General features: G+C 41.1%; 1 protein-coding gene across 1 annotated transcript in view; it reads right to left on the bottom strand.

Moving 5' to 3' along the window:
• The window catches only part of ACE2 (angiotensin converting enzyme 2), a 39254-nt gene extending 34352 nt beyond the window's left edge, over window positions 1–4902 (bottom strand). Inside the window, exon 1 of the mRNA XM_081043603.1 lies at window positions 4536–4902. Within this exon, the coding sequence (XP_080899729.1) occupies window positions 4536–4721 (186 nt within the window). The 5' untranslated portion in view covers window positions 4722–4902. The remainder of the gene's footprint in view (window positions 1–4535) is intronic.
• Window positions 4903–14069: the final 9167 nt, after the last annotated feature.

Here is a 14069-nt window from a genome sequence, read left to right as displayed (position 1 = left end):
CAGCTGAGACCACAGCTCTAAGCCAGGACCTTGATTACAACCTATGAGATCCTGAAGTAGAGGAACCAGCTAAGCTTTGCCTGGACTCCCGACCCACAGAAGTTGTGAGTTAATAAATGTGTGTTGCTTTAAGCTGCTAAGCTTACGGCAATTTTATACACAATAGATAAGTAGTACAGATTCCAGGCATGACTGCACTTTCCAGGCCAAGGAATTTTACTTTCACCCTATGAGTACTAGAGAGTCACTTAGGGGTCCCAAGCAGGCATGTGATATGATGGAAGTGGTGCATGGAAGTGACAACAATGGATCAGACAAGAGATGATTAGAATAGTGGCAATGGAAATGAAAATGATTTAGCTCTTTATTGAGCTCACACAACCCCTCAGGAACTGCTTCTCAATTAATCTTCATAAATAATATTGTGAGGTAGTTGTGATTCTCTCTGCTTCACCAGTGAGGGAAATAAGGCACAGAGTGGGTAAGTAACTTTCCCTAGGTCACACAGCTAGTAATTGGAAGAGCCAGGGTGCCAACTCAGATGTACTTACCTCCAAAGCTAATGCTCTTTAACCATTGACTACAGATTATATTTGACACATTCTAGTTTTCTCTCTAACAGGCGTGAGTGGGAACAAGTGAGCTATAAAAGAAAGCTCTTCACAGCTTCTGACACCTCACCAAGTCTTATGAAGTGTTCTTGGAGATCTCCAGGGCTCCGAGGGCATTCTGCAACACCCACTTCAGCTACACAGAAGGTTGTTTGAGGCAGCTGTAATAGTTACTGCCAAATACTGGAACAATGAACCAGGATGCCTCTGTCACAATGGGATCGTTTTGCTCTCTTCCAGGAATAAAACTCTCTTCCGTGAACCTCCTATATCGCTAAAGAGCTTCTGACTTTGCAAAAAAAAAAACAAAATCTTTTTTTTTTACAAAGATTTTTACAAAATTTACAAAGGACCCTATTTCGAAAGTCAAGCCAACAATAAACTTACAAAGAAGGGGCAATGCAAAAAAAAAAAAAAAAGTAATATAATTTAACTGAGAAGATAATTACAATTTAATTGTGAATATTCCATCTCAAACATGAGAGCTGTATTTGCTATAAAGTAAGGGGGCAATTTATTATATAGGATATGACAAGTGTTTGGTAATTAGTTTTCACTGAATTTCTTAACTATTTGGAAACCTGTTTTGAACCAAGCTTTTCTCCTTGTCTGTAGCAGATGGACCTCTCCCAAGTAGGGAGCTCTGGGGATACTACATTGATCAAGTTTTGATGCCTTCTATTATTTGAAGGTATAGTCTCACAACTTGATCTAAAAATCGCCATGCTAGGTCAGATCTATAGGCTGACAAGTCCAATATTCCGACTCTGAAATATGGCCCAACTTTCCCTTACTGTATTAGTTATCTATTGCTGCACTAATACTACGTAATAAACTACCAAACACCTCAGTGGCATGTGTTTATTGTTTACGTGCCTAGACTCACTGGAGGTTGCCAGGCAGCTCTGCTGAGCTTGACAAGACTGGCTTACAACTTTGGGTGGTTGACTTCTGCTGGGACCACTACTCCATGTGTCTCTCATTCCTTAGCTGGCTACCCAGGCATGTTCTCATGGCAAAGGCAATGGTACCAAAGAGAAGCCCCATTGTTCAAGTGCATTCCAAGCCTCTGCTTCTGTCACTTCTGCTAACATCCCATTGGTTAAAAGTAAGTCACACGGGCGGCCAGTTTGCTCAGTGGTTAGAGCGCAGTGCTCATAACACCAAGGTCACCGGTTCGATTCCCACATGGGCCAGTGAGCTGCACCCTCCACAACTAGATTGAAAACAACGACCTGACTTGGATCTGGTGGGTCCTGGAAAAACACACTGTTTCCCAATATTCCCCAATAAAATTTTTTTTTAAAAGTCACATGATGAAGGACCGAGTCACATCCCCTCCAGTGGGATGACACTGCAAAGTGACACAGCCTTGGGCATTGATATAGGGAAGAGTAAAGAACTGGGTCCATTAGTGCACTTGACCATACTTCCTCACCCACAGTGGATCTATGGGTCTTACATTTGCTCAAATACTTCAAGATCCTATTTGTAGTTTTTAATGTCTCGCTTTTTAAAAGAATGGCCTGGTTTTTCTATTACTCAGCAATAAAAGAAAGAATGAAATCTTGCCATTTATAGCAATATGGATGGACCCAGAGGATATGATGCTAAGTAAAGTCAGTCAGACAGAGAAAGACAAATACTATATGATTTTCCTTACACGTGGAATCTAAACAAAACAAGATAAATGAAAAAATACAACAGAAACAGACACATAGATACAGAGAACAAGCTGATGGTTGCCAAAAGGGAGAGACGTAGGGGAGAAAAGGGAAGGAAAATGGCCTCGTTTTACAAGTCTTACCAGTTTTACCACCTGTAATGTAAATAGCACCTCTTTCTATTTATTGTAAATTCATCTCTTTTGATCTTTCAAAGGCACCACCGTTCTGTACGAAGAGATTTGGCCAATTCAGTTGTGAATGTGCTATCCTTTCTTGTTCCATCTCAGGCTATTTTTTTTTTCTTTCTAAGTCAGGCTTTGTACAACGAATTCTACTTTCCCTCCTAACTCTCTCTGATCCCCTTAAGTCATTCAGTTGCTCCCTTTTGGGAAACATCCTCCATTTCTAAAAGTCTTTCTTTAAGCATGGCCACCAGTAGCCTACCATATCTTAGTGTCCTGCTCATCTTGGTACCTCACAGCACCTGCCACAGCTCCTGTTTCATTAGGGGATATCAGTATATTGATAAGAGGATAGAAGGGCCATTTCCCTCCCTACCCATTGCCCCCTCTCCAGGTAAACCCACACAGGTGCACCTAAGTTCACTAATGCACCCTTCACCACTGCTTGCGGAAGAAGCTCCGGGGCTCCTTGCTCGCTTCTTGCATTCAAATATTTTCACTTTCCTTTAAAAGGCCCCAGCTTTCTGCAGTTTGGCCACTTTCATTTATGCCCTTTCATTTCTGGCCTTTGTTCTAATCAACCGGTGTAATTCAAAAGTGATACCACTTCATGCTCCAGAGATGATTTCAGTAAACATCACTACATCTCTTTCTCTCAGAGGCTTTCTCAGCATCTGGGCACTCAAGATAACTGTTATAAGTCTCTTCAGCGATTCTAACTCCCTCTTCCACTCATAACAGCGATATCTTACTGTTCTCCCACGCTCACAAGCATCAAGCCTGATTCTGGGGTATTAATTCAGTCGTCACAGCAACCCTATGAGGCAGATATGAACACTATGTTAGTTTTCCCAGACAAAAAAGCTAAGATCCAGAGAGGTTAATTAACTAGCTCAAATTCACCCAGCTAGAAAGTACTGGAGCCAGGATTTGGACTTCGGCAGGCTGGGTCCAGAGCTCTCAGGCACGATGCTGGTATCCCTTCACACCCCACACAGGACCATTCAGCTGAGCATGAAAACAAATACACAATACACTACAGGCACCTCCAACCAAGTCCAAATAACAAGTGAGAAAAACGCAACAATGAAGAGATGAAAAGAGGTAAGACCAAAATATGAGACAGGAAAAAAATGATTTATGACAACATTGGGCTGTCAAAATCTCCTGGATTTCTTTGAGCTTTAGAAAAATAGACAACAACAACAAAAAATCTCTTAGGGGATTTCACATGAGACAGTAGGTCCAGATTTGATCTGCGAGCTCATGTCAGTCATTTAATTTAAACATGCAAGCTACTAATCATTTGAAAAGATAAGTTTCTGAGCTACATTTTTGAAGGAATGTATTGCTCTATGAGTGCCACAAAAATCTTTTCTTAAATAGTGTTGCTCAATTTCCAGCACCAAATGTGTAAGGATACTGCTTTGGGATCTGTGAGAGAAGAAACCCTAAACCCTTGCACTCGTCAAACAAAGCATCTTGCTTTCCCAGAGAGTTCTGAGATTTCTCAGAAGTGCTTTAATTATGGTTTTTTCTTGGAGGGCTCTGAATGGATTCTGTGACCTTTGGAAGTCCCTCAGAGCTCTGTGACAGTGAAGGAAGAAATTCCCAAGTCTAGCCTCACCCGACCAATGGTTAGATAATTACTAGCTAGCCCTTTCACTAAGCCTCCCGTTGCATTTTTCAGTTAATATATTATTTTAGAGAGTCTTTAGCTATTCCTGGTTGACATTGTGGGCTTGGGGAAATTATTAATTCATTCACTTACAGCATTTCCATGAAATGCTTCGAAACCCCAACTATGATAAGAATTATTGTGGCAATTATATGTAGCACGTTCACTGGTTTCCAAGAATCTGGACTGAGACCAGTGAGTTACTTTGTAACAATTTTCCAAATGAACCCCAAGGTCAATTCAGTTTAGTCATCTGGGACTCCAGAATCAGAAATACTGAGGCAAATATCCAACCTCCCAGCTCAGAGCATATCTTTGATTTCCCTTTTCAGGTGTATGGGCAGCAATCTAACCTTTAAGAAGCAACAAGTACCCCTATGTAGCCATGAGCACTCACCATCTTTTGGACATTCTCATCGCTAATATTGGTGTTATATTCCCAAGAAGCAAGTGAACTTTGATGAGACAGGTCTTCAGCTTCAGAGTTAAACTTGTCCAAAAATTTCTTGGCCTCGTCCTCAGTGGTGGATTGAGCAGCGGTTACAGCAACAAGGCTGAGAAGGAGCCAGGAAGAGCCTGACATCTTTCCCTGAGCGCCAAAACCCCATTCACTGAACAACTTTCCCTAGAGTAAAACCTCCTCATGAGATTTTCTCTCTCATCAGCCTTTGAACTTGGGTTGGGCACTGAGCAGGGAAGACAGAAAAAAAAAAAAAGAAGAAGAAACAGTAAACAATCTGCTGAACCAATATAAAGTTCATCCTGGAAAGGACAGATATGTAAGCATATTTTAGAATGATTTTTAAAGTAAATCAAATAAACAAATGTTATTCATTAATCCCAGAGAATCATAGTTCTCCTAGTTTTTATGGCCAAATCAAAACTTGTACATTTGGTTAATAAGTTCCTAAAAAGCTGTTAAAGATACACTGAAGGTGTTATAATTTTACAGTGACCAAAGAAGCCTAGAATTAGCCATCATGGGAGTAATTTTGGTACTTGTATGTTTTTCAGACAATTCCATTAATGGTTATCTCTCTTTTTATTTTAAGTGCATATTTACAGAAACTCTCTACTTGGGTAACATTTTCCCTTCCTAAATAAATGACTTTTCCCTTGTCTTTATGGAATTCATTTTTTCTGATAAATTTTAATTTTCATGATCAGTTTTAAAAATAATAAGACTACTACTCTCCCCTCCACAAGTTAACTCTCCAGATCTGGCTTGGAAAAACCTTAAAAAGATTCATTTTCTATTTCTTAGCTGACCATGTTAAATGCTGGTTCTTTGGCTGACTCTATTGTGTGCCTCCTTCCCTTTCACTTACCTGTTCAAACCCCAGTCAAGGTCACAAGGAAATAAAAATGCCTCTGCATGGTATGAAATTCAAGGAGTATCCGTGTCAAGTTCTGGTCATCCTTAGCCATGAGACCATGGCCATCTAGCGTTCAAAGAGACTTCGGTGGTTATCCTGTTGAATCTCACAAGCTGGATCAATATCCTTATTCCCAATGGTGTAGGTATGGGTGTCACAGATGAAAGAAAGAGAGGAACCACTTTAAATGGCAAGGCTCATCAGCCTGGTTGACTGTGATTACGAAACCCTCATACAGGGAAAACATTTCTTCACCCAGATAAACAAGTCTTCCAAGTCCAGGTGCAATGGCAGTCACCAAGCTTTTAAAAAAAGTTTCCACTACTTCTCCTTATTCCAAAGTTGTACATATTCTTGTAGCATGGGAAAAAATAATTATAAGCAACTGCTCAAAGTGCTTTCCATTATAATATGGTAAATAGTTTTTACCACCAATACACAGATTATGAAAGCAAGGCTCAAATAATGTAAATAAATTGCCAAACTTCAATCACCTAGTAGGAAGTGGTAGAGGTTGGACATGATTTCATGCAGCCTGATTCTAGAGTACAGGTCTTTCAATTGTAGTCAGTAGTCTAAGAGCAATAATGGAGGCATAGACCAAGAGGGGCAGAGGGTCAGTGCCTTCAGGGACAATGATGCATTTGGTTCCACCACATCAAAAAGAGGCGGATTCTTACTGACCTTGATGTGACTTGAAGCACACGATCTTTCTAAGAGATAAAGTAATTGACAAATTTAAGTAATTATGATAACGAATGTTAAAAGAAAGTGAGATTGGTGGGGGGGAATCAGTGAAGTTTCAGTAAGGCTACTCTCACATTTGAAGAAGCTGAGATCTACTCAGTTCTCACATGCATTAGGAGAAAAACCAGGCAAGGGAAGAGAGAATAGCGTGTGAGGATCTGAACAAAGAGCTGGACTATTACTTTAATAAAGGCTAAAACAAAACTCTACTGAGGTCACTTCCTGAATGAAGCGCTTGGGTTTAGAAAAAAAATGGGAGTAGTCCAACTTCAAGTCACTGAGGCAGAAAATAAGATTAACATGATCAAATTGAAATGGAGAAAGCAGGATATAAAATCTGAAAGCTAAAAATAGATGGACACGGAGCCTGAGATAACAACAGTGAGGCAAGAAAATTCTGGAAGGCAAGAAATTTTGAGAAGCAAGGGAAATGGGAGAACTGTCCACAATAATTCTGTAGGAAAACCAGCTCAATGATGGCCAACTGCAAGCAGTGACTATATTGGTGGAATGCTTATCCACTCCCCACTGAGAAGATGCCACTGTTCTGATAGCTACCCAGAAGTATTCTCTCCAAGCCCATTCTGAGAACTGAAAGAATCCACTAAAGACCCAGGGGATGGGACCCATATAAACAACTGGCCTAATGGAACAGATTGTCTTTGAGAAGAAATGGAGCCAGAAAACATTAGGAGACTGGAGATGCAGGAAACCTGTTCTACTTTTCAGAAGGACTGGAGGGTGAATTTCACAAGGGGTAGAGGGAAGAGTTCATGAGCTTGACACCTCACAAAGCTATAAAATATAATTTGTAGAATGTGGTTTGCTCCTGGGTGGGAAAAAATATATATATATATATATATATTCACTAGGAAGAAGTCAGATGTTGTCTGCCTCATTTCCTTTCTGATAAAAGAACAGTAAACAAAGACACAGTGTATCTTCTATTTCAATAAGGGATTTAACAAAATGTAAAGCTCTACGATTAGATAGATCTAAATGTCCCAGAGACCATCACAAACTATAGGATGAAGTGGTCCTCTGATCAACAACAGTTCATGTCCAAAACAATAGGAATCTTGGTTCAACAATTATTTATTGTCTACCTACTACATGCCAGGCACTATTCCAGATATTGGATATACACTCACAAGACAGGAAAACTTCCTGTAGATATCATATTATATGAGGTGGGTAGACGCAAGAAACACATAGCTGATAAATGCTATGACTGCAATAAGCAGGAAAGGAGGAGGTGAATGATGGTATGGGGCTAAGAGTATGGCATTTGAGCAAAGACCTGAAGGAAGAGTGAAAGCTATGTGGACAGCTGGGGGAAGACTGTTGTGGGCAGAGGGAACAGCAGGTGCGAAGAGTGTAGGCAAGTCTCAAGAACAATCAGAGGCCTCTGTGGCAGGAGCCCATTGCACAGGGGAAAGTAGCAGGAGGTGAAGATAAAGAGAAGCTGAGGGCCACACCAGGAGGGCCTTACAGACAATTGTAGGACTTTGGCTTTTACTCTGAGTAATGTGGGAAGCCATTGGAGGCCTTCGAGCAGAGAAGTGACCTGGCAAAAGTTTTAACTGGACCACTCTCACTGCCGATTAGCAAGCAGACACTGAGGGCTAAGGATAGATGAAGGGGGTCCAGTCAGGGAGCTGCTACAGTAGCCCAGTCAAGCGGGCTGAATAAGAGCTTAATATGAGCTGTAACTCCAACTTGGCTGCCCAACGAAAGGCAAGTCCATCTTAGACTCTCTTAGATTTTGCTAATAGAGTATTAGATACAAAATAATTGACAGCATCACGCTCATTTCTGAGGACCACACTTTTAGAGAGACACATGAGAATATCCAGAGGAAAAGAAATAAGAGAGTACTAAATGGGTTTAAAATAATGTCATTTGCAGCACAGTTCAGACAGGGAAGAGAAGACTGAGGGTAAACAGCCCTCCTCCATCATGGGACTGCCATTTATTAGGTTGATGTAAAAGTACTTGCGGTTTAACAGATTAAATATAATTGCGAAAACCGCAATTACTTTTGCACCAACCTAATAGAAAATGACTTTGGTAGTAAAACATTTACTCTGCCACTTATTGGTTCTGTGACTTTAGGCAGGTGATATTCCCCCCGCACTTCATTTCCGTCTTTCAAAACTGATGACAATATTATACCTATCTCATAGGGACGTTGTAAGTATCACATGAATTAATACATGAGAACACAGAGAAGTATGCTGGGAACCTAGGAATAAAAACCACTCAAAATGAGGGAACTGTGAGAAGTGAGGGAAATGAGGGAATTGTCCATAGAAGTTCTGTAGGAAACTGTTGTATTCCAAGAAAAAGCAGAGTCACATAGGCAAAACTAAAATGTACTGCTTGGATTATAGCAGTTTTGCATTTTTAAACCATTTAAGGAAGAATATTTTCTAAAATATATTCCATCCTATTCAGGATGTTGCCTGAACTTGTCTTTTTATTTTATTTTTAATGATGACTCAGTGTCATCATCTTGAACATTCTTTACTGACAAGGCTATAACATGACAATGTCTTCAAGGCTTTACATTAAATGGCTCCAAGCAGCTTTATTGCTGTTACCTCTGCTGTCGATGCATGCTCTGAATTCGCAGTCACTTCTTAAGGAATCTGCTCCTGGTAGCCCTGCCCACCACAAATGCCCTCCCTGTTTCTGATCTGTTACCTGCTGAAACCTAAATGGAAACTAGATAACCGCAGTGTTCAATCAGCAAAGCTCCCTCTTTGTAGGCTCAGACCCAAGGGTGGGTCTCCACTGCGCTGGAGCAAAGTGCGTAGACTTTGAGATCCATATGTCCCTTATTGCTCAACTTTTTACATGCTCCCAACTGCCATAAATGGTGAGGTTGCCCCGTAGCTGTAGCAAAAACTTCCTCTAGTTCCCAAGTCTGGAGGATAACGTCAATAAACTTCAGAGGGAAAAAGGATGTTTTGTGCAATTTCTTATCTTAAAATGGATAGTCATGCCTCTGACAGAAATAAGAAAGGATATCAGGAATGTAAAGCATAGAGAATTTAAACCTTCCATGCAAGAATTCTTTGCATTTAGTACAATTGGTTTTGACCACATATTTATTATACAAAGTGAATTTATAAGTGCTTTACAGAAAATAAATACCAAGCTGACTTTTTAGCCCAAAGGAAAAGCTAAAGCTCTTTCCTGTTTACATTTCTAGTTGCATGGTGGTCACTTTTTCCTACAGATAGAGCAAAGATAAGCTTCATTAACCAAATTATTTCCAAGAGTTCAAATCTGTGAGGACAAAATGGATTCGAGGGAGCTGTACTGATTATGACTGGTCTGAATTTACGATACTATGGTGTTTGCCTAATTTACTTTTTACACCCAAACTGTACAAAACAGCAGGTAACACTAGAGCCACTAACATAAATTTACATACAAAGCCTTAGAAGCAAAACTTGAACTTTTATCCTGAAGAAAATGGGAATTCCTGGTAGAGTTTGAACAGAGGAGTGACACAATCTCACTTATCTTTGAAAAGAATCACGCTGGCTGCTGTGTGGAAAGCAGACTATATCGGGGCAAGACTATAGGCAGAGAGACCAGGAAAGAGGCTATTGCCATAACACAGGTGAGATATGATGGTGGCTTGGTGGTAGCAGTAGAATTTTGAATACATTTTGGTGGTAACGCCAAGAGGATTTACTGGTGAATTGGACGTGGGCTGTGAAAGAAGAAGTTGAACAACTGGAAGGGCAATGTTGACATCAATTTAGATGGAGAAGGTCGCAGGTAAAACAGTTTGGAGGGAAGTTTGTGATATCTGTTAGAATCCAAGTAAGAGTATTGAGAAGGCAGTTAGATAAACAAATCTGCAGTTAAGCAGAGAGGTCAAGGATGGAGATAAAAATTTGAGAGTCGTCAGCTAGAGATGGATAGTCAAATATGTCTTTTCAGTTAAGACCAAGAGAAAACAATCTTACTTCTTCAGAATCCCAGTGTGCTAGAAAGTATTACTCAGTCCAGACCTCAGGAGGAAAATGGGGTTGATAAATAAGGCAAAAAGTATTTTGAAACAATCCCTTTTGTTGATTCTTTGAGGCTCCATTTCCAGGCCCCATAAGAAAATAATGTCACCCCAGATTTCTGTGTAACACGTTTGATTCATAACTGATGGCTGAGTGGCCAATTCAAAACAGAATGTATAATAAATGTGATTTTGAGAATACAGAAATAAAGTCAAGATACTTGATTATGTCATAGTTAGTGATATTCCAAAAGTGCAGAGAGAGAAAAATGGTTATTGCATAGATAGAATGGCACAGTAGAGTGTACGATAGTGACTCTACAATGTATAGAATTCTCTTTTCCATTTGTTACCCTCTCTGACACAAAATGTCCCAGATAAGAGCTAATTAACACTGGTGGTTCTGGAAGGATTGTAAGCTTCATGGCTGGCAAGGCTTCTTCTTTGGAGAAATATGTGCTGGGAAGTGCTGGAAGGACCAGGGTGAGGCTCAGAAGTGAGATTGCTGGCCTAGTCTATAGCACCAGAGAAGGGAGCTAAATCGGGGCTTTGAGGATTTCTTCTAGGTTACCCTGTAAGACTGCTGCTCTGCCCAAAGGTGCTAATGTTCATTTGGTTGTAGGGCTCCTTTGTTCTCTCTCTCTGGAACCCAAGCAAGTGGGAGATATAGAGGAAAAGTACAATGACTCCAGTTCCCAAAATCAGAGAGATGGGGAGTGGATAAATCACATTGTAAATCCTTGAGTGCTTAATATCTGAGCTTCAAGGAGGATCAGTCTGGAAGCCAAAAATTGAAGGGGAGGGGCCGGCACAGTGGCTCAGGCGGTTGGAGCTCCATGCTCCTAACTCCAAAGGCTGCCGGTTCGATTCCCACATGGGCCAGTGGGCTCTCACCCACAAGGTTGCCAGTTCAACACCTCGAGTCCGGCAAGGGATGGTGGGCTCCGCCCCCTGCAACTAAGATTGAACAGGCACCTTGTGCTGAGCTGCCTCCCTGATGGCTCAATTGGTTGGAGTGTGGTCTCTCAACCACAAGGTTGCCAGTTTGATTTCTCGAGTCCCGCAAGGGATGGTGGGCTGCGCCCCCTGAAACTAGCAACTGGACCTGGAACTGAGCTGCGCCCCCCACAACTAAGACTGAAAGAACAACAACTTGACTTGGAGAAAAAGTCCTGGAAGTACACACTGTTCCCCAATAAAATGTCCTGTTCCCCTTCCCCAATAAAATCTTTAAAAAAAGAAATTGAAGGGAAAAGTTCTAATCCCATGCTCACATGATTACATGCACATAAATTATAAGAACTTTTCTGAGGTTTCAGAATCTACCATATTTTAATCAAAATCTCTTGGCTTTTGATGATACAGGAGATGTAATGTCACGATGAATATATGAGAACTAGAAGCTAAGTTGGGTAAGAGACTTAATATTACTTCATTCTTTGTCATTAAAGACCCTCCTAATAGTTGTGAGCCTGTCTTCAATCTCATCAGGAATTTTCCTGGGCTGAGAAGTATGTTCAGTGTCTAGAAACTGTACAACATCAATCCCCAGGCAGCACGCATGTTTGCTGGAGACGGTCGGAATGTGGTAGATATTGGTAATATTCATTTGGATTGGATTCAATCCAGAAAGGAATCAAGGCCTCATGGCCTTGGAATTTGAGTAATGCCATTGTGCTAGAAGATGTTATTTTTGGATCTCTGCTTCCCAGTGTTTTAACATTGGTTTACATAAGATTAGGCAAAGCCGCAGCAATCTCTGCAAAAACGATGAAACTAAGCAATTGGAAAAATTGAAAACTTGAGAAAACACTTCGAGGAACACTTATAATGAGTGTCTTTCTCTGTTCAGCCTTTTCACTGGATTTTGTGATTGGTGTTGTACAAAGCTTTTTTATTTTTCCTCTCCTATTATAACACTGGAATCTCCCTAAAACTAGTTGGGGAGCAGGAGTCAGTTACAGCTCACTGGACAGCTTGATACTATTTAGAAGATAATTCAGAATCCCCTCTGAATTTATTTGCTCAAGAAGTCCTTAGGCCCAAGTTCCATAAAGATTCAATAGGAACTTGAAATTCAGAGATAGCGCCAACACTCCAAATATCCAAAGGTGTTTCTGGAAAACCTATGATGCTTGCGAGCATGGGGCACTCTAGAAGTACTTTTGGTAGTCTGGACCCATCCTCAAAAGTAACATTCTCCTTGGAAAACTGGAGAAACAGTAGAGGAGGGCAAAAATCTCCATCTGTTAATCAATTGAGATTTCAACCCTGGCACTATCTCTTTTTCAATGAATTTTTTTTTTATTGACCCTGGAGTCAATGAATATTTGTGTGGTAACAAATATTGTCATTTGCTGCACATGCTATGCCCTGGGGGAAAAAAGGGATGCGCTATGATAATTGTTCAAGATGCTAAATTGGAACTCTTTCAGTCTCAGTGTCAACTGAAGCCCCAAAACAATAGATGAAACATTCCAAAGTGAGCTGCAAGATTTTCAAAAAGTGCTTATGAAAACTAGTTTGATACTCTCAGCCAACCACCCACCTCCAGGCTATAAAAGACGACAGAGAGGCCAAGAAAAAAACTGAAGTTTACAGTAGAGAATTTTTGAGAAAGCCAAGTTGGGCTCTCACCTGGAAGGATGGGGTGACTTTCCCTACCTCAAACAATGTATAGGGGCTTTGAGGAAGGATTGGAAGGATTAGCCTAGGTCCCTTGAAGCTTGAGGACAGCATGGGCTGGAGTCTGGCTGAGGAGTCTAGAGGGGAGAGCCTGGCGGCCAGCAGCTCTGATGGCAACACCAGGAGAGGTAGCTGCTTTGGGATTAGCCTGCACTCAAAGTTGGGGGAAGAGGATTCGCAGCATTTCTGGAGGGTTCTGTGAGGGCCATTCAGCAGAAAGAAGGAGCAAGACAGCCAAGTAGAGGAATAGAGAGTGATTTCAGATTTCCAGGAGCTGAGAAAAGAGTGGAAAGCGAGCAGCCAGAGGAGATACAAGCAAAACATCAAGGGTCTGCAGTGGAGACATCCCCAGGATTGAGGCTGAGCTGGGAATGGGAGGTGGGGGTCTGGGTGAGCCTCCGAAGGCTCCAGGCAAAAGAGAAGCTGCTGGAACACTGGTCAAGCCCAGAGAGTGCAAACACACTGCTATGTGTGGTCCAGTAAAACCCTCATGGCTCCCTGACTTTCCTTCTCCTCCCCCCAAACGATGCAGGAGGAGTCAGAACCACAGCTGGGATGGGGTGGAGTTACCTTGCTCCTCTCAATGAATTTTTTAATAACAAAGGAAACTTCCCCAGGGAAGTTGGATAATTGGCTTAGACTAATCAAGATTTACACCTGATTCATATTGGAGAATGGTAGACATCCAAGTAAACTTGGCTCTGCCTTAAGGAAATAGGAAGGGATAGCTTTCATATAGATAATATAGGTAGTATTTATTCCATCCACTATAGAGGGGGCTATTTCTGGAGACATTTTCTGTACAAATTTTTTTCCAGCCATGAGGATGGGTTCTTAGGAATTTCAGACACAAAAGACAGACCTTGCAAGATCTTCCTGAATTGTGCCTTGGTCTGGAGGGAGTTTCCATCTTAGTATCACTATCATCCTGATGCCTTTACCCACTTACTGCATATGATGTAACCAAATAAGAGTGGGCAGAGTTAACTATTTACCCAATATATGAGATGGATGAGAGAATGCAAATCATATAAAACACATAATCTTTGGCTCACACAACCTGTGTTGTTGGGAAAATTTACTCAGATGACCC

Source organism: Rhinolophus hipposideros (assembly GCF_964194185.1).
Source record: "Rhinolophus hipposideros genome assembly, chromosome: X".
NCBI lineage: Eukaryota > Metazoa > Chordata > Mammalia > Chiroptera > Rhinolophidae > Rhinolophus > Rhinolophus hipposideros.
Note: the sequence above shows the minus strand (reverse complement) of the source record. Positions and strands in the feature narration are given on the sequence as shown.